Source organism: Chelonia mydas, chromosome 2, assembly GCF_015237465.2.
Source record: "Chelonia mydas isolate rCheMyd1 chromosome 2, rCheMyd1.pri.v2, whole genome shotgun sequence".
NCBI lineage: Eukaryota > Metazoa > Chordata > Testudines > Cheloniidae > Chelonia > Chelonia mydas.
Window position 1 is genome coordinate 161,277,363 of NC_057850.1, and position 26,464 is coordinate 161,303,826.

The 26,464-nt window shown below is 41.7% G+C and overlaps 1 protein-coding gene and 1 long non-coding RNA gene across 21 annotated transcripts in view; one reads left to right on the top strand and one right to left on the bottom strand.

Moving 5' to 3' along the window:
• The first annotated feature begins 1,155 nt into the window (after positions 1 to 1,155).
• Positions 1,156 to 26,000, top strand: LOC119565346. 4 transcript variants are annotated; one of them, XR_005223935.2, is made up of 7 exons: positions 1,156 to 1,214; positions 3,602 to 3,738; positions 8,431 to 8,691; positions 9,051 to 9,130; positions 16,053 to 16,154; positions 16,360 to 16,529; positions 25,610 to 26,000. It is a non-coding gene; the product is annotated as an uncharacterized LOC119565346 (long non-coding RNA). The 4 variants fall into 4 exon arrangements; XR_005223933.2 differs by having other exon boundaries at positions 16,053 to 16,150; XR_005223936.2 differs by lacking the exon at positions 9,051 to 9,130.
• Positions 21,838 to 26,464, bottom strand: part of IKZF1 (IKAROS family zinc finger 1) — a 115,329-nt gene continuing 110,702 nt past the window's right edge. For all 17 annotated transcript variants that reach the window (XM_043540460.1, XM_043540458.1, XM_043540461.1 and 14 more), the window contains one exon: positions 21,838 to 26,361. In XM_043540460.1, the coding sequence (XP_043396395.1) occupies positions 25,655 to 26,361 (707 nt within the window). In that variant the 3' untranslated portion in view covers positions 21,838 to 25,654. The remainder of the gene's footprint in view (positions 26,362 to 26,464) is intronic.

Below are 26,464 nucleotides of genomic sequence, written 5' to 3' on the forward strand. Positions count from 1 at the left end.
CCGAGAAACCAGCTCAAGGGAGGGGTTTGAAGCTCTGTTCCTGGCCCACGTGCAGCTGACACCCTCCACTTCTCTGTACGTATTCCCAACTTTACATGTAAAAGGCTGGGGGAGAGAGTGAGTGTAAGTTGCAGAGGTGTGGGGGGGCAAAGCCGCACAAGGTGCTCCTCATCTGGCTTCTTGTGTGATGAGGAATCTGCTTTTAGTCTGAGAGCCGGCCATCTCCTAATTTTTGGTGGGTTGGGTCACTAGGGGAAAGGGGAACAACTTCCCATCCACCATGTGGACGTGAACAGAGTCGTTAACTGAGTGTATGGGGAGAAGGTATCAGTAAAGAGGAGCATTCAGTTAGGCAATCCTGAATTGGCGTCAAGATGTCTGGCTTACACTATTCTGTCCACATTGGTTTTCTGTGCCCCTAAACTGTCCACTGATATGGGGAGGTATCTTTATTCACTAGAGAGTTGAGTCAGTTGTGGACATTGACAAAGACTATATTTGGAATAACTACTTGCACTGTGAAGTGTTTCCAAACATACTGCACGTTCTTTTGGATACCCCCATATGTGGGCACAGCCAGACAACTGTCAAAACAGGAAATACAGCCTAAGTACCTAGCACATTCCAGGGATGGAGAATGTGAGACCTGATGCTTAGTTGTAGGGCAAAGTCCTGAAGAAGCCGCACAGAACCCAAAGATTTTCCTCTGTGTCATCAATGGAGAACTCAAGAGTTGAATGTGGTGTCCAGCTCTGAGAACAGCAAAACTAATTGACTCTTTAAAGTTTCCTTTTAGATTTCCTTGTAACTCAAGAGGAGCTTGACACAGCCACCTCAGTGCCAAGTCAGCAGAGGGACAGCTCTACAGTGAAAGAGTTTCTGAATAATTGTAAAATACAAATTTTTCAGGGAGAGATTGCAAAACTGCTGTCAACTACACAACATTGCAACTGTCAAATCCTGTAGGGTTTTGTCATAAATATAAAGGGAAGGGTAAACCCCTTTAAAATCCCTCCTGGCCAGAGGAAAACTCCTCTCACCTGTAAAGGGTTAAGAAGCTAAAGGTAACCTCGCTGGCACCTGACCAAAATGACCAATGAGGAGACAAGATACTTTCAAAAGCTGGGAGGAGGGAGAGAAACAAAGGGTCTGTGTGTCTGTCTATATGCTGCTTTTGCCGGGGATAGGCCAGGAATGGAGTCTTAGAACTTTTAGTAAGTAATCTAGCTAGGTACGTGTTAGATTATGATTTCTTTAAATGGCTGAGAAAAGAATTGTGCTGAATAGAATAACTATTTCTGTCTGTGTATCTTTTTTGTAACTTAAGTTTTTGCCTAGAGGGATTCTCTATGTTTTGAATCTAATTACCCTGTAAGGTGTCTACTATCCTGATTTTACAGAGGGGATTTCTTTACTCCTATTTACTCCTATTTCTATTAACAGTCTTCTTGTAAGAAAACTGAATGCTTTTTCATTGTTCTCAGATCCAAGGGTTTGGGTCTGTGATCACCTATGCAAATTGGTGAGGCTTTTTATCCAACATTTCCCAGGAAAGGGGGGGTGCAAGTGTTGGGAGGATTGTTCGTTGTTCTTAAGATCCAAGGGTCTGGGTCTGTAGTCACCTAGGCAAATTGGTGAGGCTTTTTACCAAACCTTGTCCAGGAAGTGGGGTGCAAGGTTTTGGGAAGTATTTGGGGGGAAAGACGTTTCCAAACAGCTCTTCCCCAGTAACCAGTATTTGTTTGGTGGTGGTAGCGGCCAATCCAAGGACAAAGGGAGGTTTTCATGCAGGTCCCCACATCTGTACCCTAGCGTTCAGAGTGGGGGAGGAACCTTGACAGGTTTATTTGGACTTTATTTTGGGTTAAAATGCAAAGGTTAAATTACTTTTATATTAGGGTTTATCTTTTAGTTCTGGACTAATGGGGTAGTATCTAAAATTTTTTTTATTATTTACTGTTACTCTTAAAAATATGCCTTTTCTTTTTACCCAATGCAGCCAGAAGCAAGGAGTTTGGCTTGTAAGCCAGGGCTGCCTTTCCACCAAAACCTGTTAAACCAAATATGACATCTTCAGTATGATTTTCTAAGTCTTTTAGTTTTAATTGATAACTCCTATGCCCAACTTCTCCCAGATGAGAAAGTTTTAGGAGTCTGTTTCCTCCTCTTTTAATAAATGCTTTAAAAAGTCTGCAAATAGAATGGTTTGTGTGGTACAGATACCAACTTACAGCTTCTTATCTCTGCAAACCTGGCACATCCAGTACTGTTTCTTACAAAAGCCTACACTCAATAGCACATGATCGTGTGCTTAAAGACGTCTTCCTCAAGGGTCAGAATTAAGTTTGTGCATGTACCCTTAACATTAGCCTTTCCTAATCTTTAGGTGTTTTAACCATGCTGCCTTATTGTTCTGTTAACAAAGCTTTTGCATGGGATTACCTAAGAAATTTTTTCAAATATGGGGGGAGAGAAAAAGGAGCGGGGGAAATAGTGGTACATTTTCCAGGACTCCAAAGTTCTGTTGGCTTCCAACAAATTGCCAATAGTAAGTATGAATTCTGTAATCTGGAACTGTATGGCTAGATATCACTGAAGACCACTAAACCGTATGCAACAGCATTTCAGTGGTGTCTAACCATACAGTTCCGGATTATAGCAGTTAAACCCCATCAGCTTCAGTGCTGATATCCATTAGAACAGAGTTTTGAAGCTATTTTGCACTTTAGGTCTCCATCAACCCTCCCTAACTACTTTGAACCTTACAAGGTCTTCAAATCTTTTCTTGCTGCCCCAGCTATCCTTTCCAATTCAGAACAATATACTTAATTAGCTCTTTTGCTACATACATAACTTAGCCATGAATACATGTCTAGTGATCATCCTTTAGCTGCTTGCTTTTACAAATTGACTAAACCACTTACATGATTTTTCAAAGGCTTATAATTTGGTCAGATCAGGATAACTTTTGTCTGGAACAAACAAAAAGCTCTTTTCAATAAGGGCTATGTCAGTGGGAAAATTTCACCTTTCAACCAGTTTGTCTGTAGGTCTGTTTTTAAGTTTTGGAAGAACATTCTTTATGATGATGAGAAATTTGTATTCTCCCCCCCCCACACACACGTGCGTTTATAATGCTGTAGGATGCTACTAGTTTACAAATATCTTGTCATATGGCAGTAGCTAAGTAGATTTGGGCCTGGCCAGTGCTTGGATGGGGACCATACCAGGAAGGGTGAGGTGCTGCAGGTATGTTTGAGTCAGGAGGTCAACCAAAACCCCAGTTTGGTTTTAGGGGCAACTATGCTGTCAATGGTATCGTGTTTCAGGTCAGATGGAAAGCAGAGGTCCTAACCACCTACCATTCCCCCCCCAACACCAAGGAAGTTAATCCTGGCCCAATTCCAATATTGGTGTTTATATTTTGGCTGACATGCTTTCCTCTGAAGTTTCGATTGCATACCCTATTTTTCGCTTCCTGTCCTAACATGTCTCATGCTGCTGTGAAATATCAAACAGCTGCTGTGTCCCGCCCTAGAAGACATTTAGTGGCAATTTAATAATTCCTCCTGTTTATGTAAAGTGCTTTGAAACCTTTCAGGATGAAATGTTCTACCCATCCCTGTGCAAGATGACTCTTACATCATGCAGGGGCAGATCCACTGAAGTTAATGGAGCTGTGACAAGATACACCAGCTGAAGATCAATCACACTGACATCACCCACACACCTGTTTTGGTGACTCAGCCTCTATTCAAACATAAATTGATAAGTATGCCCAATACAGTCTAAGGGCTGGTCTACGCTAAAGCTGTAAATCTATCTCAGTTATGCTAGTTCAGTTACATAAATTGCGTGAATGACATTGACGTAATTTAAGTGGATTTATAGCAGCGTCTATACCGTGCTATGTTGATGGGAGATGCTCTACCCTCGACATAGCTTCCTCCTCTCGGGGAGGTGGAGTACAGGTGTCAACAGAAGAGCACTCTCCCATCAACTTAGTGTGTCTTCACCAGTGTAGATGTGGCCTAAGAGACAGAAAGGTTAAAAGGTAAGGCTTGATCCAAAGTCCTTCCATTGACTTCACTGGGCTTTAACAGTAAAGAACTGAGGTTTAGTTTAGAAAAATGCAAGCTTGTACATCTGGGGGAATAAGTTTTGAAATCTACACATCAAATGGAAGGGAGAAACCTGGAAAGCAAAAATGCTGAGAGAGCACTGGGGTGAAAAGGGAAAAGTATATCAGAGATGCTTGCAATGCACTAGGATAAAGCCGTTGTAATTTTGCACAACATCTGTAGCCTACCAGTCAGTGTGACTTACTTGCTGGCCTGTTCACAAAGGATTTAAGTCTGGTACTGCTTTCATCTTGAATGGGTGGTTCTTTAAGTTAAGTTGAAGAGAGTAATGGTTTTTTTTGTCTCTGGAGGGCCTCAGCTCAATCCCCATTGTCAGACAACATGATGATCATCACACATACAAAATGTATTGCACAATTTATCCGGATAGAACTACGTAGTGTCTGCCTACAGCTGTGGTACAACCACTCCTGGAGTACCCTCTCCACTGTGGGCACCTCATTATGAAGGTCTAGAGAATCTGGGGAGAATTCAAAAGGAGCAATAGAAACAGTTGAGATGATAAAATAAACATGGATAATTTGAATAAGTGACAACTTGCTGGGGTGCAGGAGGGTGAGAAAGAGATTATTACATTCTTCCAGTATGTGTAGATAATAATACTACTAAATTTTAATATTAATACTAAATAAAGGGATTATTTAACATGATATACGAGCATATAACTAGGAATATTGGGATGAAATTAAGAAAATGGAAAACTCCCTGATTGTGATAGTTTCCCAAAGGTATGTGGTGCCCCACTGGGATATTTTAAAATTGGACTAGACAAAGCAGTTGATGTACTGTATAGAACAATGCTGCAATGACTGCAGAAATGACCTAATAGGTCTCCCTCATTTCTATGACTGTTATCTGAACATCCGTAGTGCTTTTCTTGACCATTTTAACTGCAAATGAATTAACTGAAAAGGGATTATCTTTCTTAACATATTATCTTATTAACAGTTGCCATTATTAATTCTTGCAATTGGCCAAAAATATTTAATGAAAATTAAAATGTTTTGCTGGCAATAGAAGTCTTTCCAAAAAATAGAAATATCCACTCTGAAGAGGATGAAAGTTCTAAGGATCAGATTTTTAAACATGATCTAATCGAAGTATACACTTACCTTCCATCTGTGGATCTCAATGCGGTTTGCAAACTAGAATGTATTAAGGCCTGGTCTACATGTAGATTTTTGTACTAGTATAACAATTTCCATTAGGAGTGTGATTGATTGATTGATTTCTGAAATAGCTATGTTAGTGTGAGCCTTAGTGTGGACACAGATACACTGGTATAATGGTGCAGTATAGTGTATTCCTCTTTCCTTATGAGAATAAGCTATACCCGTGTAAGGAACCTTTAGTGTGGATGCAGTTTTTTTTCAGGTGTTTGCACATGTCCATTTCAATGTAGGGGTGCATGCGCCCTGAGTACAGTTGCTGGAATTTTTCTGTTAGTGGTATCCTTCGGGTCAAGTCCAGCGCCGCACAGTCTGTGTGAGAAGACCCTTTTTGAGGCCCTAACTGTCCATATACCTGGTCTCCAACGCCTTGGTGATGGGGTGGGGAGCCCATCTAGGGCACCTCAGGATTCAAGGTGTGTGGTCTGAAGAAGAGCTCTCGCTCCCTATCAGTATCAGAGAATTCAGAGCAGTCTGCCTGGCCTGCCGGCGTTCTTAACATACGTTACAGACAATGCAGTCTTGGTTCTCATGGACAATACGGCCATCATGTACAACCTCAACAGGCAGGGCAGAGTGTTCTCTCCCTCTCCCCCCCCCCGCCCCCATGCCAGGAGCATCTTACCTGTGGGTATACAGAACCAGCTCACAGATCACCTCAACATGTCCTTCTCCACTCACCAGGAGCGGTGCCTTCATCTAGATATCACAAGGGACATCTTCCAAAGGTGGGGGGACTCCCTTTATAGATCTGTTTGCTACCCTCAGTAACAAAAAATTCCATCAGTTTTGCTCCCTGTGGGGCCACAGCCTGGGCTCTGTTACAGACATCTTCCTGTTGGCATGGACAACTTACTTGTATTACACCTTTCCCCCCATTCCATTAATTCACAAGGTTCTGTTGAAGATTAAGCAGGATCGAGCACAAATCATCCTTATATCCCCGGTGTGGCCCAGACATCACTGGTTCACCACCCTCTTAAAGCCTTTTGGTGGAACCCTAAATCTGGCTCCCTCTGCACCTGGATGTGATCACCCAGGTCCATAGTAAGCTGCTCCACGCAAACCTCAGCTCTTCATCAGACAGCCTGGAACCTTCATGTCTGAATCCTGACGAGCAAGCTTGCTCAGAGCAGATTCGTAGAGTCCTCCTAGGCAGTAGAAAACCCTCTACCAGGGCAACTTACCTGGCAAAGTGAAAACTATTCTCCATCTGGTCTTCCCAATGCAGGGTTCCACCGATGCAGTCCTCATTGCAGCTTGTTTTAAGAGCTTCTACTCTTAAAACAACAAGGTATCATCATTTCTTCAATCAAAGTCCACCTGATGGCCATTTCGGCTTTCCATCCTAAGGTCAACAACAGATCTGGTTTTTTGCACGAAATGGTAATTCATTTTCCCAAAGGCCTGGAGAGGGTGTTCCTTCAGGTAAAGGAACCAATCCCTCCTTGGGACCAAAACCTTGTCCTGGCAAAGCTGATGGGCCTTCCCTTTGAGCCATTAGCAACATGCTCGCTGTTGCACCTCTCCTGGAAGGTGGACTTTTTAGTGGCCATCACTTTAGCCAGGAGAGTTTTGGCGATCTGAGCCCTCATGTCGGAACCCCATATACAATCTTGTTCAGAGATAAAGTACAGCTGTGCCCTCATCCAAAGTTCCTCCTAAAAGTGATTTCATAATTCCACTGCAGCCAAGCAATTTTTCTACCAGTATTCTATCCAAAGCCGCATGCACGCAGGGAAAACAACATCTGCACTCCTTAGATGTTAGACGGGCTGCGGCATTTTATATTCAGAGGACCAAACTGTTCCGCAGATGGACTCAGTGGCTAATAGTGATAGCTGAGAGAATGAAGGGGCTCCCCATCTCTGCCCAGAGGATTTGGTCTTGGACTATTTTGTGTATCTGGGCATGTTATGACCTCACAGGGGTCCCTCTTCCACCTAACCTGACTGCTCACTCCACAAGATCTCAGGGTTCTTCGGCCACTTTCCTGGCTTACGTCCCTATTCAAGACATCTGCAGGGCAGCAATCTGGTCCTTGGTGCACACATTCTCAGTGCACTATGCCATTACCCAACAAGCCAGAGACAATGCCTACTTTGGCTGTGCAGTGTTGCAGTCAGCTTGTCCTTGAACTCAGAGCCCACCTCCTGTGCAACTGCTTGTGAGTCACCTACATTGGAATGGATATGTGCAAGCACTTGAAGAAGAAAAAACGGTTACTAACCTTTCTGTAACTGTTGTTCTTTGAGATGTATTGCACATGTCCATTCCGAGACCCAGCCGCCGACCCTCTGTCAGAATGGTTGGTAAGAAGAAACTGAAGGGGTGTGGGCTTGGCAGGGCAGCTTATACCAGTGCTATGAGCACGCAGCACCAGATGGAGCTGACCCAATGGATACCACTAAGGGAAACATTTCTAGTAACTGTGCTTGGGGTGTGTGCACACCTAAGTTGGAATGGACATGTGCAATACATCTCAAAGAACTACAGTTGCAGAAAGGTTGGTAACTGTTTTTATATAGGCATAGAGAGGTTGTATTGCTTTAAGTATACTAGTTTAGTTAAAAGGGTACAGCTTGTGTGTGTAGACAAACCCTCACAAGACCCTGGGGAGGTCAGTTTTATTACCCTTATTTTATAGAGGGGGAAAGCTGGGACAGCCTTGCCCAATATTGCACAGGAAGTCTGTGGTAGTCGCAGTCCTGGGCTTTCACCACAAGACTATCCTTCCCCTTTGCATGCCCTTACTTAGGCCTTTTCAGATATGGAGTGGTGATAAAGATTGAATGACCCTAAATAAAGAACTCAGTACACCAAAATGAATTAATTAATATGTAAGATTTAAACTACTCTTTCATTTAGAATGGGATTTTTTTGCGGGGGGGGGGCTACTCTTCTCAAATAACTATTTGGAAGGTGGTTGGATTACATCTGATGTAGAAACTTATTCCTATAGCAAAACTTGTTCTAATTTACAGAGTGTTAGAACATTTCAGACTAATCTTATTTATGACATAGCAACTCTTTCTCCTTCGGCAGCAACATCTATGTTTTGCTCTTCTTGACAGAACTATGATCTATATTGGGTGGTTTTTTGTTCTGTTTTTTTACAGCCTGCCACCAGATGGAGTGCTTTTCTCAAAGACGTTCTCGCTAGTACTTAAGACCCAGAGAAACAAAAATAATGGCTTTCTCCGTTCTGGAATATGAAAGTTATCTTCCATTAATGACTTTGAATACTTGATAGTGGCATTTTATTTAGCCTTAGTTGTTTAAGAGGTAACCCAGAGGATCTGTTTTGTTTTTGAAATGTTGATTGATGGCCGTTTTGTAAAACAATCGTGACATCCCTGGACCACCCTGCTTATATAAAGGTAGGATTTTTTCCCAATAATTTGTACATTGTCCCTTGGAGTGTAATTTTAGATTAGGATTGGGCAAAGAGTTCAGATGAAAATCCCAGCATTCTACATTCGTGTCTGCTGAACCAATCCCTGATTTTAGTTTCACTCAGACTTCAGAGTTGTAACATCAGAGCTAGTTGAAGGGGGAAGTGGCTGAAGGGCATGTACAGTCCAAGGTTAGAGTTCCTTGAATTAATGCAGTGAAACTTGGATACATATCCACAATGCATGGACTTCTGCACAGCTCTAACTAAACTCCCAAAGTTGTCGCCAGTGAACATAGTGGGTTCACTCTGCATGAATTCCTTGACTGGCAATTTCTTCTTCAGATGTTCCAAACAGTGCATCAGAAATCTGGAGGGGAAACCTCCAAAGACCTCAGAGGCTCTGTGGGACCCAATATCCAGAGGTAAGCTGCAGCAAAGCAGCCAGCCACGTAGACTGTCTCAATCTTACTCCATTTGAGGTTAACACTCTCATTAGGAAATGAGAGCAGGCCCCATGGAATCTCATCCTCAGCTATTTTAGAACTGCTGGATCCTACCTCCAAAGCACAGGCAGAAGGGGATTGTGGGTTTGGGTTCTGCAAATTTTGAAATTTGGTAATTTTAAAAAATCTGGGCTATATACATCACTTTTTCCATGTATTTCGTTACTTTATTGTGGGGTTTTATTTTACTCATTTGCTTTAAAATTGTAATGAATTATTTGAACACGTGTGTGTGTGTGCACACTTTTGTGGTCAGCAGCAAAACTTCTGATTCTCTTCTTTGCTGTAGTTTTGGACAGACGGATGGACACACACAAGTTTGCTTTTGTTTTGTTATAGTTGAGGTGTTTCTATTGGAATAGCATGGTGAAATATTCTGTAACTTCTGAATATTTTAAATGACAAAATCAGTAGCTGCAAATGTGTTACAGTAAACGTGGATGACTAATGATTCAGTGAATTGGTGATGGGGTCTGAAGCTTTTCATTTCTAAGTCACCAGTCTGAATCCAGTGTAGGTTGGTAGTAACTGACATCCATTGCTATCTCACAGCTGTTTGACCTATGTGAAATGAGTGGGTGATCTCTGTCTGCAGACTCCCAGGGGCCCGTGGACCACAGGTTGAAAAGCACTGTACTAGGAAACAAACTATGTCTAAGGTTTCCAAAGGGGTCCACACCTCCATTTGAAACTTTTTAGGGGTCTGCAAATGAAAAAAGGTTGAAAACCACTGCCCTAGTAGACATGAGTCTAGATCATGAAATCCACCATCATAGTACTTATTGGGACTCCTGTTGACAATCTCAGCAGAAATCCCAGAGAGGACAAAAGTTCAAACAGTAGGTCTTTACAGTATTGAGGCATGTTGGCTGGGCAGTGATGTGTCTATTCTCTGGATAAACAGAGAGCTTTAGTCTCCAGGTCTGTCAACCTGCTAGTTTTCATTAACATCAAATTCACCTGAAATTTTTAATAAAAGAGGAACTTGACTCTTGGGGTAGAGAAAAGGATCTCTAACTGGTGCTCAGCTGAAAGGTGAGCACATAATTTAAAAAACTACTCAGGAGTAATAGACAATTTGCTTCTGCAAAGGACATGCTTGTACCACAGAACAAATAGTGCTCAAGTGGTAAAGAGCACAAATGAGTTGTCTTAAGGAAAATGATATATCTTTAGATGAAGAAATGTTAGGAGGGATATTTCTTTCTACCACAACGTTTTATTAATAGGCAATAAACAGATAACATGTTAATTAAAAAAATCTTGCAGAGGCTTGATTGGAACAATAGGAAATTGGTATTGGAACAATACCAGATGTTAATGGCCTTTCCCAAAGTGATTGCTGATTGAGTGCCTCAGTATTTAGTGCCTAATTTAAGACACCTTAATGTGGTTTGCCTAAATGGGGGAGGTGCTTAGCACTGGCTTAAAATCAGGTCCCTTGAAAGTGTTTTAAGTTGAACATTCAATAACTTAAGCATCCCAAATCACAGGTCATTTTTTTGAAAATGGAGGCGGTTAGCACCAGTTTATACTCTTCTGAAATCTTAGTGTCTCGTTTTCTTGCCTTCTCAGTCAGATGCTTTTCAGCCAGTGTCAGGAAATTTACGCTGATTCCTGGCACTGCTTTTTAAAGGGAAAAAAGGGGGAACACCATGAAGTCTCACTTTCTGCCAGCAACAGGAAGTAAATGTCATTGAGTCAGGCAGCTTAATAGTTTCAGAGATGTCTTCTGCTGAGCCACAAAATTATTGGGCTCCAGAATTAATATTCAGTCATGCAGTGCTGCTGCATGGCGATAGAATGGCAATAGTACAGTGGAGCAGTGCAGGCACTGAACTGGAATGTATTTGGCCTGTTTAGTTCATGTTTCCCAACTGAAGCCCTATTCTCACATGTTTAAGACTGGTCACCTGAGAGGTGAGAGGCCTTCTCAGATTGAAATTATAGCTAATGTATTTTTTCACTATGGACTTGAACCTGCTCCCAGGGAAATCTTGCCAATGATTACGATGGGAGTAGGACTGGACTGGGTTACTTCTTATCCTGTACATATTTTCTGTGGAGACAAATTGTCATCTAGTCCTTCAGTTTTCCTGCTCAATGTGCTTATAAACATTCTTAGGTGTACACTTCTTCTGATATACTGTTACAATTGATGGCCCCATAATTGCTCCTATATGTTATAACATCACTATTATTAAATTGTCTCCTCACTTGTCCTGATTTCTAGGGACCAATGTTTGCTTGCTCATAAAACTTCAATTTTTTTTCTTATCACTTAATTTAGGGTTGACAAACTGCTGGTAACCAGGCCCCTGAGGCCCTACCCCTGCTCTGCCTCTTCCCTCAAGACCCTGATTCTGCTCTGCCTCTTCCTTCAAGGCCCCACCCCCTTCTCTGACTTTTCCCCCCAGGCCTCACCCCTGCTCCACATATTCTCCCCAAAGTCCCACCCCCATTGCTTGCTCCTCTCCTGCTGTCCCTGGCAGGCTCATCTCAAGGAGCCTGCCTGCAGGTAGGAGGCAGCCCTGGCTGAACTGTGCAGGTTAACGACCCGCTGCCTCCCTCTACCCCGCAGTAACCAGACTTTTCGTTTGGGTGCCATTTAGGGTTGCCAGGTCCTCTTGTCAACAGGACTTTCCGGTTGAAAACCAGGCACCTGGCAAATCTAAATGGCACCTGGACACAGAAGCCAAAAACCAGACTGTCCAGGTAGGGTTACCACCCATCTAGGTTCTAACTTAATTACAATTTCAGGAGAATAACTTCAATAAGCAGTGTTTCCTGTACTTAGCTTTGTGGGTTCCTGTATCTTCCAGTTGCACAGGCAGGTTTTCTTTAAACCAGCGCAGGACAATTTGCAGAAAAGAGGCTATTTTTGATCTTTTTCTACTGCCTGACAAGCATTAGGAAAGCCTAAAATGTACAGCTGGCAGTAAAACCCTTTTTATCTTGGTGGAAATGTGAGCATTTTCCCTAGAAAATAGAGCCTTAACTGGTCAGCTGTTCCTGCTGTTTATTCCCCTCCTGCCTAAAATCCTAATCCAGTTGTAAATGGTGAAGATGATTATGTCACCTTAAGGCCTGGTGCTTCAGTTGGGAAATAAAGAACAGGAGCAGATGAATTTCTGTGTGATTGTCTAATGGGAAAAACTCCCATTTGACTTCAGTGGGCTTTGGATCAGGCCCAGGGTATATTGTATAACCCCAGTCCTGCACTGTTAAGCATATGTATAGGTGTTTGCAGGATTTAAAGCCATTGTGTTCAGAGGGGGAATCATCATGGAAAGAGACTAGTTGGTGAAGGAGCTGTACCAAAAAATAACACCACCACCACCCCCAAAAAAAACCCCCAAAAAACCAAAAACCCCACACATACCACAGATAGGCCTTATTCAACAGTTTTGTTTCTTTAGCATTTTACTTGGTGGTAGCTATTGCAAATGGACTGCGATTATAAAACGTTACAAAAACTGTCTTTCAGAAAGCATAAGCAGAATATGTAGCAATAAGGGCTACATCATGCCACGTGTAACGCCACTGAATGAAATAAGGTTACACACAAGAAGAATTTGGCCCAACCTTGCTGCACAAAAATGATTTTGAATAGTGTTTTTTCAGATCTAAATGACACAGAATCCCCCCCACACACAGGTGCGCACGCACACACAATCAGAAATATTAACTTGGTTACTTTTATTGTTACTTAGGTTTTGACACATACGTAGAAAAGCAAGCTGTTCATTTAATAATATTATTATCCCAAACTGTGCAAGTTTCCAGCAGGCTGTGTAGAAAATGTGCATGACCCTGTAGCGTGTGGAAATAATGGTTTTCAAAAGGAACATTTCTCTAATTTCAAAGGAAATTAGGCAAGCAGTTTATTTAGGAGAAGTAGAAGCAAAAGGAAAGCTGTTAGCTTTTTTCCTCCCTTTTTCTCCAGAGAAGCTGTGGTGATCCTGCAAAACTTGACAAGCAGGGTGTAGCAAGTCCTTCTCTATTTTCTGGAAATCCCACCCTCTTTCCACGGTTTATCTTGAGTTTCTATTTTGCATGTTGATAGTTGTGCAGACTTTTTTTTTTCAGTAACCCTTATGTACTGTATTGCAAGTCAGCACGTTAACCAAATCCAGCGAGCAGTTCCTTTTCTTTGGGCCTGATTCACTTACACTAGTGTAGCTTTACTGACTTCTCTTGAGTTGCTCCCAAGTTATGTTGGAATAATTGAGAGGTGAATCAGCCCCCTTAGCTTTGTGTTTCAGGTTGGGGCCAATATGTCAAATATAATTTATTGCCTTAAAGATGTGTTTTGCAACCATCATACATCCACAGCTGAACCAAAGTGGGTCTTCAATACCATGAGGCACTTAGAGGAACTTTTTCTTGCTTTTTATATACCTATCACGTTACAAGCACTTGGAAGCTTGAATATCACCAAGGAGTGATGTAGAGGATTGTGTAGATTGCTGAGGGCCAAAATAACAACCTGAAACTTTTGGGCAATGTTACTATGAAATCTTATGTGAGGAAATGAGAGGGAAGTAAGTAATTCCCCTTCCTCAAATGATATAAATGGTGAAATGTTTTGAATTATGTATCCTAAAGTAATGTGGTCTGGTGGCTAGATCAGGTTACAGGCAGTCAGAACTTGTCCTTTTCCAGCTATTGGAGTGGTTAAGTAGTTAGAGCAAAGCAGCGAGAGTGAGCACTCATGAGTTCTCTTCCTGCTTTTGGGAGGGAGATTGGTCTAGTGGGTAGAAAAAGTACACAAAGAATTAGAAGACCTGGGTGCCAGTCCCAATCCTGCTCTGTGGCCTTCAGTAAGTAATTGAGCCATGCCTCAGTTTCCCCCTCAGTAAAATGGGGATAGCAGTCTCATAGAGGTATTGCCAACCCCAAGCATTTGAAAGTCATGCACCTTGCTTTAAAAATCATGAGATATTTTAAAAAAATAAATTTGAGTGTTTGCCCTCTTGTTTTTCAGCTGTTAGGCTGCACTCAAGTTACGTTTTCAAGCTTTTCTCCACATCCATGAGGGCTAGAAATGTCCTTTCTAAAAAAAAAATTCTCAATAAATCGCCAGACACTGGGGCTTTGGGAAAAAACTCAAATTTTGTGAGACTTATGATAAAATTACAAGAATTGGCAATGCTGGTGGTGGGATTATTAATTAATGAATATTTGTAAAATGCTTTGTGATTCTCTGATGGCAGGTGCTATAGAAGTACAAACGAATTAATATGTGGGAGAACGCACCTGCATTTGTTTTTTAAATCCAAACAAAAACAGTTTAATGTCATAAATTTCAGGCTGATAAAGACAAGTGACCAAATTCATCCCCGATGTAAACTAGCAAGGGTTCGAGAGTCACAACTTTTCCTGAACTGCACTGGTTTTGGCTTTGGCTAATTCTGTGGTAGTAATCCCTTTATGGCGAAGGAGTAATTTTCTTTTTCACCACTGCTGAATCTGATGTATTAATTTTTTCACCCAATTTTCCACCACTCTTCATTTTCCTTCTGGTCTCCCTATCACTTCCAGTACGTTTCCCCCTACCTTAAATGACTGAATTATTGCTGAACCACAAAGAACCAAACTCAAATAGATATTTAGTCTCCTTACTGTGGTTTGGGGATGGGAATCAAAGTAAAGATCCTTTGTTTAAAAGACTTTTCTGTTCTTTAATACTTGTCTTCAGCTGTCCTCATAAAATCCTAGTGTTTCCCCCATGCACATTTCTAGAATATAAACCAGGATCAACAATCCATCCAAAGGACTTTTAAATGCAGTGTAATTGTGACTAGATCAAGAGAAGCAGAATGTTGCAAACAGTAGCTGTTATACTTAAATGGCCTAAGCATTGTCACGTACTCGGGTTTACACTGGTGACTTCAATGGATTTATTCCTGATAGGCACCAGAATAAGTGAGCTCAGGATTAGTCTAATCTTTTATTTATTTATTTATTTTCACATCAGTATCTCTGCCTACATTTTACATTTACAAAAAAAGAGCAAGACAGATGTTCCCAAAGCAGAAGTAATATTTCTTCTTTGTACCAATTTTAATGGGTCCAAAAAACCACATACGTGTATCACTGAACTTTCACATGTGTTACATAAGTCTCTGTAGACTATGCAAATAACATACTATTTATATGTTGATTGTCTATTCATATGAATTTTGTTTTCTCTGGTCAAGTCACTAGTGTTATGAAACTGTATTTTAAAGTAGGACTTTTGCATTGGGGAAATCTTTCAAATATGTCCTATTAAACTATCAGAAAAGGAAAATATATTTAATTATTCTGATTTAACTACTGCAAGTGTGTGTTTCAGTCAATGATTTGCTCCTTATGCTCTTTTTATTGTCAAGCAGTTATGTAAAATTCTGGAGCGTGACACCATAATAGTTTCCATACCCGCACACTGGAAACTCCATCAGCCAATCAGATGCCTCCCTTTAGAAGTAAATTTTATATATTTTAAATCAAGATGAGACCAAGCCACAAAGTTTGCCTCCAGATCTGAACTTTCCCAATAGCTAAGGGCTCTTTGGATATGAGCTTCAGTTCATAGAATCCATGAAGCTTGCAGCATGTTTGATTCATTTCAACTCAAATAGTAATATTATTCACTGTAAACTAAAAACTTCAGGTAATGGACCTGTTATTAGTAGTGACGAAGGTGAAAGAAGGTATAAGAGACGAAAACTCCTTCACCGACAGAAAATTGTCACTTGGCGGTGTGTGTGTGTGTGTAAAAATCTTCCTTACTTTAAAGCAGCAGGACTGTAGCACTCATCTGGGCTCTGTTATGTCTCAAACTCCTTTTCACCAGGTGCCACGATGTTGCAAAGATGCAGACCTTCGCAACTGTTGTGTCCCCTGGAATTTTCAGTGCTGGCTGCCCAGCTGTCTTTCTGAAGTACCAAATCAGTAGGTAACGAGTATCCTAGCCTATATGGGTTCTTAAACTGTTTTTCATAGTGAGGACCATATTTTTAACAGAACGATCATCCCATGAATCACCTGCCCTTCCATTTAAATTCACATAACATTGCTGGGTGAGCACAGCAATTGCTTACATGGATAAGTCATATTATGAAAATATTTAAGGCGTCTTTTTTTTTTAATGTGATTTTTAGCAGCTTGAAACAAGGATGAAGAGTCAGCACCATGAGCCCAGCCTGCTCTCCACAGATCCACCAGCAAGTGGCCTACAGCCGATAGTCTGGGCATTGCTGGTATATCAGAATTGTAATGTTCTGGCTGCAGCTCAACAGGAAATTAGACGTGTAGTCATTGCAATTTACAGGTAAGAAAATAGGAGGAACAACTGTGCCTCTTCAAAAACCAAAATAGAGGTGAACAGAGAGGAAGAAGGCAGGTCTCTACCCCTTCATTTAAAGAACATAATCTAGTTGTCTGAGATAGGCTCACACAACCTAGTTTACCCTGTTGCTGACTTCTACATATGTTTTGGTGTGAAAAACTATTGCCCAGTGAGAAGGCCCTGGAATACTCTGGCTGATACTCCAGTTAAATTTACCCATCAAAGAAGAGTAATACATATTTATTAGAGATGGGCCAGAGCTGAACAAATCATAGAATCATAGAATATCAGAGTTGGAAGGGACCTCAGGAGGTCATCTAGTCCAATCCCCTGCTCAAAGCAGGACCAACACCAATTAAATCATCCCAGCCAGGGCTTTGTCAAGCCTGACCTTAAAAACTTCTGGATCAAAATTTTCCAAGGTTTTGCTTCATCCCTGTGTCTGTACCGAAGTTCTAACTGACCATCATAAACTTCAAGGGTATTAGAATATAGTCTATTAGTTCAGACCCAGTTTTATTGTTTATTTCAGGCTTGCATTTATATTGTTTGCAGTGGACTTTGCAGTTGAAATCCTGATGCCACTAAAACTTCCATTGACTTCAGTGGAGCCAGGATTTCACCATGATAGTTTTAGTGCCAGCTTGCTGCTGCTCTGATTGCACAGTAGCTTTCCCTGGAAGTTAGCTAAGAAAAGGCTTGGGCAAACACCAAATTCAGAACGAAAATTTAATCTAGTTGAACAATGACTGGGAAACAAGAAGTGAAAATTGTCAACAGTGCCTGGATCCATGCAGATCATTTCAAGGGACAGTTTTGCTACCAAATTATCCTTGTTATGCAAATTTCCTCACCAACCGGCTGGTTCCCAGTTATGCATGGGGAGAAGCGGTGGCCACATCTGCTTCCCGTTTTGCCGTTTCAGAGACTAACCATCTGTTTGGCCTCATCCCGAACAGCCTGCTCAGTGCTGATTAACTTCCTCACCCAGCCAGCCCAAGGCCCACCGTCTGCTGCAAGGTGTAGATTTATTTTTTTCTAACTGCTTACAAACCAGAACCTTCACTTCTCTCCCAAGGGACAGGAAGGCGTTGGTTTGTGTGATTTGCAGCCGGCGGTGGCAGCAGAAACAGCACCCACAGCTGCCCTCTATCATTCACATGTTTAATACATGTGGTTAGGACAGATAAAACTGGGAATCGTTCCATGACCTGGGACATTCTTTAAAGCAGTGAGATCTTATTTAAAAATAATAATAAAAATGCAAGGCTAAATGCCATAGTCCTTAACTGACCAAAATTCCCACTGCAGTCTTTGCAGTCCAATAGGGGTTTTCCTTAATTAAGGACCACAGAATTTTGATCCATATTCACTGCCATTTCACACATGCCACCTAAAAATGGTCAATAAGGACTCAGAAACTCCTGAATTCTAACCCCAGCTTTGAAAATGGCTTCACTTTCTGGCCTTGGATTTTGGGGGGAAGTATCCTCAGTTTTGGTGCTTCAGGTTTTGAGTGCCCAGCTTTAGACAACCCAGGTTTCCAGCGATGCTGAGCTTCTGCAGCCCCCATTGATTTCAGTTAGGTTACTTAGCACCTCTGAAAAGCAAACTCTGGGTGTTTCATGCTGTGTGCCCAGAAACTGAAGTACCAAAAAAGAAGAGCCCATGGCCTGGGAAAGTTGGGCCTTAACCTTTTTGTACCTCAGTTATCCTGTTTGTAAAATGGGATAACAGTATTGTCATACTTTCCTGCCAGGTGTGATGGAAGAGTTAACACTCGTAATGTGCTTTGAACGTGAAATTACTGAGGGCTGGTGTCATGCAGAGCCGTGGTAACTGTACAGGTGCTAAGTGCTCACCCACCAAGGCATCTATGCATAATCATGTGTCTGCAAAGCAGCAGTGATTCCAGGGGCAAGCATGCAGATTAAAAAGGCCATCATCAGGTAGCTTGAGCTCCCATTCTCCTCTACGGTCTGCTCTCCCTAGCTTGACTTCATCTCCCAGGATATGGTGTGGCCAGGCAACTGCTACAATGCATTGCCTCCCCTTTCGGAGAGAGGATACTGTGGTGCATCATGGAAGATGTAGTCCAACCCATTGAGGCGCTGCAGTAGCATTTCAGAATACAAATATCTGAATTTTCAGCCAAAGAATTTGCAGGTTGGTTGGTTTGCCTTTTGCTGAAGACGCCAATGTTTACAGTGGCATACCCCTTATTTTCTGACTACCTCAAGTTAACCAAAATAATTTAACATGCTCAGCCTATAGGAAGGGAAAGAAATACATCTGATTTTTCTAGTTACAGTTTGAAAATGTATTTTTATAATAATAATAAAAAGATGGTAATAGCCAACATTATCAGATCTGGTTGCCTAAAGTTAGGCTTCTAAATCCACATTTTGATACTTAAATAAAAGTGGCCTGACTTTTGAAGGTGCTGCGTATCCACAGCTCCAACTGGTTTTGCTGTGATTTGTGGGTGCTGAGCACTTCTGAAACTACCTTTCAACTTTTAGATGCCTAAATGTAGATTTACCCAGCAGTGAGAATGTTTGGCAGTCTTAATTGTACTTTGCACTTACATAGCACTTATGGCCAATTGGTATCTTTGCACCTACAATGGTGTCTAAGTTAATCAGGCTGCAAGAACAGCAAAGCAAGTACTACAAAAGGTGCAATGAGGTATCTCTGAAACATTGTGCATGTTCACAATGGGCCCTGAGGTCCTTGCGCAGTTTTTAGTCTCACAATCTCCCATTTAAGTCACTGGGTGTTTTTGGGATGAGTACAAGGACTTAGTAACACCGAGTAAAGCCATCAAGATTTGGTTTAGTGCATGTGACTGGAAGTTCTTAAAACAGCCCATGTTTATTTCCACAAGTGCTGCCTACTGAAATTTAAAACTGTAGTGTAATTTTATTTGATATAATTTGCATGTTACAGTAAATAAGGAAACAAAGCTGTAAGTGTGGTTTATTATGAGTAGCAAAATCATAAATTCACTTGACCAAATTTGGATTTGAGGTACCATAAAGTATGAACCGTTGCGCACGCTGTCCTCTTTTTTTCCTTCATCAGTGTGCTCACAAATCACCAGCTGTACAAAATATTTACAAACTCCTTGTTTGAAACAAAAACAGAGCTGCATTTCCCTGTGCTGTTGTTTATGCAGAAGGTTTGAAAGGGATAGTAGGGATGGAGACTCTGCTGAAAGGTCCAGAAGAGAAATCATTGTGACAGTAAATTATAATGGAAATAATTTCCAGGGTGCTGTGTTCCTAATTACCATGATTCTTCAAGCAGGGACAATTGTGTTCTTTATAGCTATCCTTGCCAGTGAAAGAGCGGAGCGGAGCGAGGGCTGGAGTGAAAGAGACAACTAAAGTCAAATACCACTCAGTCGAACTGATCGTTGGAGGGAGAGGGCACTGAAACAGCAATTTCAGAGCCAGGTTGTCCCTAAGGGCTAGAGTCACAACAGAACATAGGTGTGGCAATTCTGAGTGTCATCACACCTAATTTTTAGTTGCCTGGAAATCACTGGGCTTCACAAACCTGAGTTGGATGCATAGGCTCCCCATATGACAAAAGGGGAGAGATGGACGCCTCAAAATGTGATTCACAAAATCCAGCACATTAGGCAGCTTCCTGCCTAAATTAGAGATGCCAAGCCCCGTCTCTCTCTCAGAGCTAGGTAACTCCTTTTGCTTAGGGTTCTCAGCTGCAGCCCCTGTGGTGGAGTGAGGTGCCCGGATTATTTTTGCAAGAAGCCGGAAGGAGGGGCTCCCTCATAATTTTTAGCACAGTGGTTAGGGTAGTCACCTGGGATGTGGGAGACCCCCTGGGTTAAGTCCCCTGCCCTCCGTGGGAGAAGGGACTTGAAGAAGGCTCTATCACCTTGCACACGAGTGCCCACATCACCAGCCTGTGGTATAGTCACACGTGAGGCTCCTGCAGTCTCACTTGCTGAAGTTGTGCTGCTGTGACTAAACAATGACCGACTCCCTGGGTGCATGTGAGAATGCCTCTGGAGCCGGGTTAGAGCACTCACTTGGGAGCTGAGAGACCCAGGCCCCCTGCTCTAATGACTTTCTAAAAATGTGTCCACAATGGAACCGCTTTTACAGCAGTGACTTAGGGAGCCCCACAGCAGAATATCCCACTTAGCACCTCTGAAAAGTGGTGGTTAGGGCACTTGCCTAGATTCCCGGTCAAATCCCTTCTCCCTCTCAGGTGGAGGGTATATTTGAACTTGAGTGGTCAGTACAGGGTCTCCCAGATGAGTAGCCTAATGTCAGGGCTAAGTATTATGTGGGAGCTCTTCTCCCTTGCCTGGGCCATTTTGTGTGAACTTGTCTATAGGGGCCTGATCTGGTAGGCGTGCTCTGAACTTACTGTGTTGAGCCTTGCAGGGGAGTTAGGTGGAGGAACACCCACCTTGCCTCAGCTTGTGACTCACTCTGGGGCTTAGGCAGATGGACACGTGGCATGGAGGTGGTAGTATTCCTATGCAGAAGCAGGTGCCCAGCAAACTTTTTTTACAGCAAAAGTTGAGAGGGCAGGAAGTTGAGGGGGCTGCTAAGCAGAGGTATTGTGCAAGTCTGTGAAGCCTAATTTGAGGATTTATGCACTTAAAATGACAGCTAGGCACCGAAATCCTTTTGTGAAGCTAGCCTTAAATGTGAAGAGCAGGAGTTAGATGTGGGGGTATAGGAGGCTTCAAGCTCTCATCTGCAGTGGCTGGATCCTGCTGCTCCCTGCATGCCATCCTCTTTATGTGGCAGTAGAGAAGACTGAGGTATTCCTAAATTAGGTTGGCTTGTAAGAGCCCAAAACACTTAGCCTAGGATCGTGCTCCCTTTCTCTTCCCCCTTATGCTGGCAGCAAAGGAAGTTGTTAGTGGTTTATAAGCCCCTGTGTAGGCTGTACCAAACTGCACGATCATCCATGCCCCCCAGCATGACTCAGGCAGGGCCCCTCTCTTGGGATTTTATGGCCAAAATACATCAGTGCTGTGGCACAATGAAGAGCTGCTCTCTGGCTGCATTGCATCTGCTTTGTATAAAGATCAAGGGTCTGATTATCTCCCACTTGCGTTAGGCTGATTTAACTTTACTGACTTCCATACAGTTGCACGAGTGTAGATGTGAACAGAAAATCAAGAAAAACAGCTTCATGCGCACGCAGAGTCACTCATGCACGAAAGGGTTTAAGCTGTGCAGAATATCACTACAGCAATTAAAGACAAGTCTTTTACCAACCTGTCTCTCTTACAAGATACAGCTCACCTTCCAGACATAATTTAATTAAAAAAAAATCAAGCAAATTTCATAAAAATCTGCAATGTAAATACAATGGTTTTAAAGAAAATGGGGTTTACAATATAAATTCACAACAAAAAAATGTGTAAATACAACTTGTTTATATATCAGATATAAAAGGCGGGGGGGGGGGGGGGGAAGAAACCAGCTGTGGAAAAAATTCTGAAAAGCAGTTTTTACTACGTTGCTATTTACATCTTTTTTAAAACAGGTATCAACTTAACTTAAAGCCGTTCAACATGTTTACTCTTTTTTTTTTTTTTTTAAGGTAGAGATAAACCATGATAGGCTGGTACACCAGAGCATAGGAGGAGAAAAGGGAGGTTACACTAACATGGTTATCTACGGGCACAATTTGTTTAACTGCAGACAGATGAGCTCCTAGTACATGGATCGTTTTTCCCTCCTGTATTCATCCCCATAAATAAAATTATCAATACATTTATTTCCAAACAAAGAGAGGCTGATTTTTGTGCAAACAGTGTGAAACAAAAGCCCCTCTACAAACAAGGAATGCTGCGGCTACTGCTGTTATGCTACTCCTTCTGATACACTGTATCTTATTAATAAGCTAAATTATACAACTGTATTATTTATTGTACAACATTCACATACTCTCATATAAATAGGAAAAGCCTAGAGCCAAGAAACACATCCACTGTGAAAATTATCATATGATACATAACTCTATCTAGTTATGTATGAGCCACACAACCACACACTTGTGTGTGCATGTTGAGAAAACAAGTGATGTAGCCCCCAACCCATTTAAATGCAGAGAAATCCTCTGAATCAGAAATTTTATAATTAAACGTTTCACCCTAAAGGCCAGAATCCACACATCTCTTAAGTGGGCACCAGTTCACTAGAGAGGTGCCTGCTTACATCAGTAGTGACTTTGGCCCTTTATTTTGTGGGCTTTAGCAAAGAAATGCCCTAAAAGAAAGTTTCCTTATGGTCTGAACTGTGTTAAGAAAAAGATATTTTTTCAAAAGCTAAAAATAACCGGTGTATAGATTGTATAACACTTTAAACTGTGAGAGGGCCATGAATATCAGTAACAGAACCAGCTCCCTGTTTCCAGGCGATTAAGGTAGCTCAGCTGTCCAGTCATCTGCCACTGACGCAAAGAGGTCACTGAAGAGACTCTCAGCAATGACCGTGTACCTCCCTGGTCAGAACGGCAGGGGGAACAGCTCGCAATGAAGGTGTGAGGATGAATTAGGCCCTGTAAAAGCATGAAAATTCAAAAGAAATAGAATGTAAACTATGAAATAAAAAAAGAACTCCTCTTAGTGTAAGTTATGTCTGCTCCTCCCTTGTAGTTTTAATATCAGATTCTTCCTAGAAGCATGTTTAAATGCTATTGGCTCACCAGTATGTACAGTCTTTGTTGACACAGGATTTGCAACAGACTCAGTGAGGAAATCTTTTTGGCACAAAAAGTGAATAGCATTGCCCCTCTTGGCTTTGCCCTGCCTGATGCGTAGGGGCCAGACTGTAACCAGGAGTACCTCCACTGAAGTCAATGGAATTTAACCAGTGTAAGGTCATAATCAGGGCTATAGTTTATGTTACTGTCTCTTTTCTGGTATCCTACCAGCAATTTAAGATGTTTCACCAGTGTATGTGCATAAGTGTGTTTGCGTGTGTTTACACAGTCCATGCATTATATACATTCTTTCTATGTAATATCACCCTTGTGATCCAAGGAGCTTGGCTTTTACAAAGTAAATTTCTTATAGTTAGGAATGAATGTACAATATAACAAAGTAATGTGTGTGTGGGGGGGGGAGGGTTTGACGTGTAAAACATATTTAAATCTCACTTACACTAGTATCATTCCGTTGCCTCCATGGAGTTGCTCTTGATTTACAGCTGCATAAGTGAAAGCAGAACCAGGACCCCTCTGTCTGTTTATATATAATAGACATATGAAATATATACACCCATTGGACCCCATTCATCCTTGGTGCAAGTGCACTAGTTCTACTGAATTTGGTCCATAATATGAATGACTCTATATATAATACATAATAGTATTACAAGATTTAAGAAATGGTCTTGTTGCAATATATGTATTTTGTTTATGGGGTAGTACCAATCTCTTATACAGTGGAAATGTTTGTACATTCAATGGGTCGGGCAACTCAATCCATTAGTTATTATTACCTGTACTGTTGTGGAAATATTCCAGCTCTGCAGAGCGATTCTTAACCAAGTTGCATAAATATCACTATTACCAGTCTTAAAGCCGGTAGGCTGTTTGGGGAGAGGAATGAGCTATTTGGAAGAGGAATTAAAGAAGAGACAAACAGATTGGCAGTTTTTACTATCAGCTGTCTTTGTGCGTCAGATGTCTCTTCATTTTACTGGAATTTAAACAGCTAGTTGGGAGGGTCTCGCCAAGAAGGGGGCTCTGCATGAGAGGGGGAAAAAAAGATAGAATAAATGTTTTTGGTTTCATAGGGCTTGATCCTTGCTCTGGCCTCAATCCAGCACAAAACCCCTTAAATTTGGGATTATTTTTAAGCATAAGAATAGTTCCATGTATGTTCATGTGACGACTCAGGCAAATGTTGAAGTGCTCTGCTAGATTGGGGCCAGAGTGCTCAGTATCTTGCAGGATGGATCCCTTAATGAATAGTTAATTTTAGAGAAAAGCGGGGATGGGCACTATACGTTTTTTAAATGGCTGTTGAATTCATCTCAGTGCTTTAAAATAAAAAATCATTGTGGGCTAAATTTTCCAGACACAGCCCACAAAATTAGCCAGAGGACTTGCGGTGCAGAATGGGCATTTTCATATGCAAAATGGGTGAATTGGAAATTTTGCAGCCAGCTGTAAAAATTTTGCCCCCAAAACAAAAGAAGAGTGCATAAAAATATTCTCCAAACATTTTCTCTCTCCTACTGAATATCATATTTTTCTAAATAATTAAAACTCCTTTTAAAAAATCCTACATAAATGGCTGTTTTCTTATGCGGAAAGATTTTTAAACCTTATATTTTTAAGGAAAAAGTGAGTTTTTATTGAATAGGGAGGGAAAATATTTATTTTAAAGGTCAACAAAACCCTTTTCTCCAAATAAATGCAATTTCCACTCCAGAGTATGTATGACAAGGGTGTTTCTCACGTACTTCAAACAACTGGCCTTATGCCTCACGATAGAAATAAGGTATGCCATGCTGGCAAGAAAATCCACACCTTGGCGTGTGCTATTGTGTTATTTTACTTCACTACTAAAACAGTGCCAGTCAAGAGTCTAGGCTCACAACACCATTCCATGTCTCCATGGCACCACCCAAGGGTTCTGGTGGGGCCGCTTTGTCTTTATTTTAATTAAGTCTTCCCAGTAACCCAAGTAATAATGGGAAGTCAAAAAAAAAAGTATGTCTGGTGTAAGAGCCTGATTCTCAGCATGTTAGCACAAGGCCTTTCTAGCCCTCAGCCAAGTTTTTGTGCATTGTGCACATGCTAACTGTTGGGGAGAGAGGTCTGCAGAAAGCAGTCGCTAGAAGGAAGTGGATTCAGCTACCTGACTACAAAAGCTTCTACTTACTAAAGGTTTGGTGATCCAAATATTTTCAATAAAAACATCAATATGCATTTTATAAAATTAAGTTGCAATACATGCTACCAAGAGGAGAAAACTCCTTGGGCCAGGTCTTCTAATTTTCATTTCTGGATGCTTTTACTGTCCAGTAGACTGGTGTTTTTTGTCATTCATACAGCTCCAGTAGCACAGCTGACAAGATCGCATCTGTGTGGGAGGGGTTTTAACTCATGTGGAAACGGTGCTCCCCTCGTGTTATGTGAGAAGAGAATTCATATCTGTCCTGGCTGTGGTAGCCACACATGTTGCATTCGAAAGGATCGCGGAACCCATGACAGCCCATGTGGATGGTGTACATCACATGATCCAAGAAAAGAACTCTACAGTGTTCGCACTTGTAAACTTTTACTTGCTCCCCATTGCTGGTGATCACTTTGAAAGCATCGTGGGAATTGTCAGTACCTGCCCTCAGGACTTCATATTGCCTCTGTTCTTCTTTTATAGACAGGCCATTTCTTGCGTGGGGAACTATGTGATTCGTCAGGTAAATTAAACCGCTGCGCTCCTCATTATTACTCTCTGTATCTGTTGAGTCTTGGCAGCTGTTGCTGGGGGAGGCATCCCTTTCAGAGGAGATGGATTTGGCTTTGGAAAGCAGCAACAAGTTTTCCACTGCGGTGTCCTGAGCAGTATGATTGGAACGAGCATGATTGTCCCCAAGAGGCTTGTGGAGTTGATACATGGAGCTGATAATAGGTGCTACTTCAGAGCTGCCTGGAGGTGTCTGCACAAGGGGACGCAAAGACTCTGCCCCTAGGTAACTGATGGCATTGTTAATGGCCTGGTCTATAACATGAGTCTGCATCATCTCACTCTCCTTCTCATAATTAGTGGTGGCATCGTATGGAACATCAGACAAGCATTTCTCACCTGCATTCCAAAATAATCAGGAGTTAGGAAGTCCGATGCTTAGACACATTGAATCCCAAATGTCTATGTCAGTAAAATCAAAATAGAAAGATGCAAATCAGGG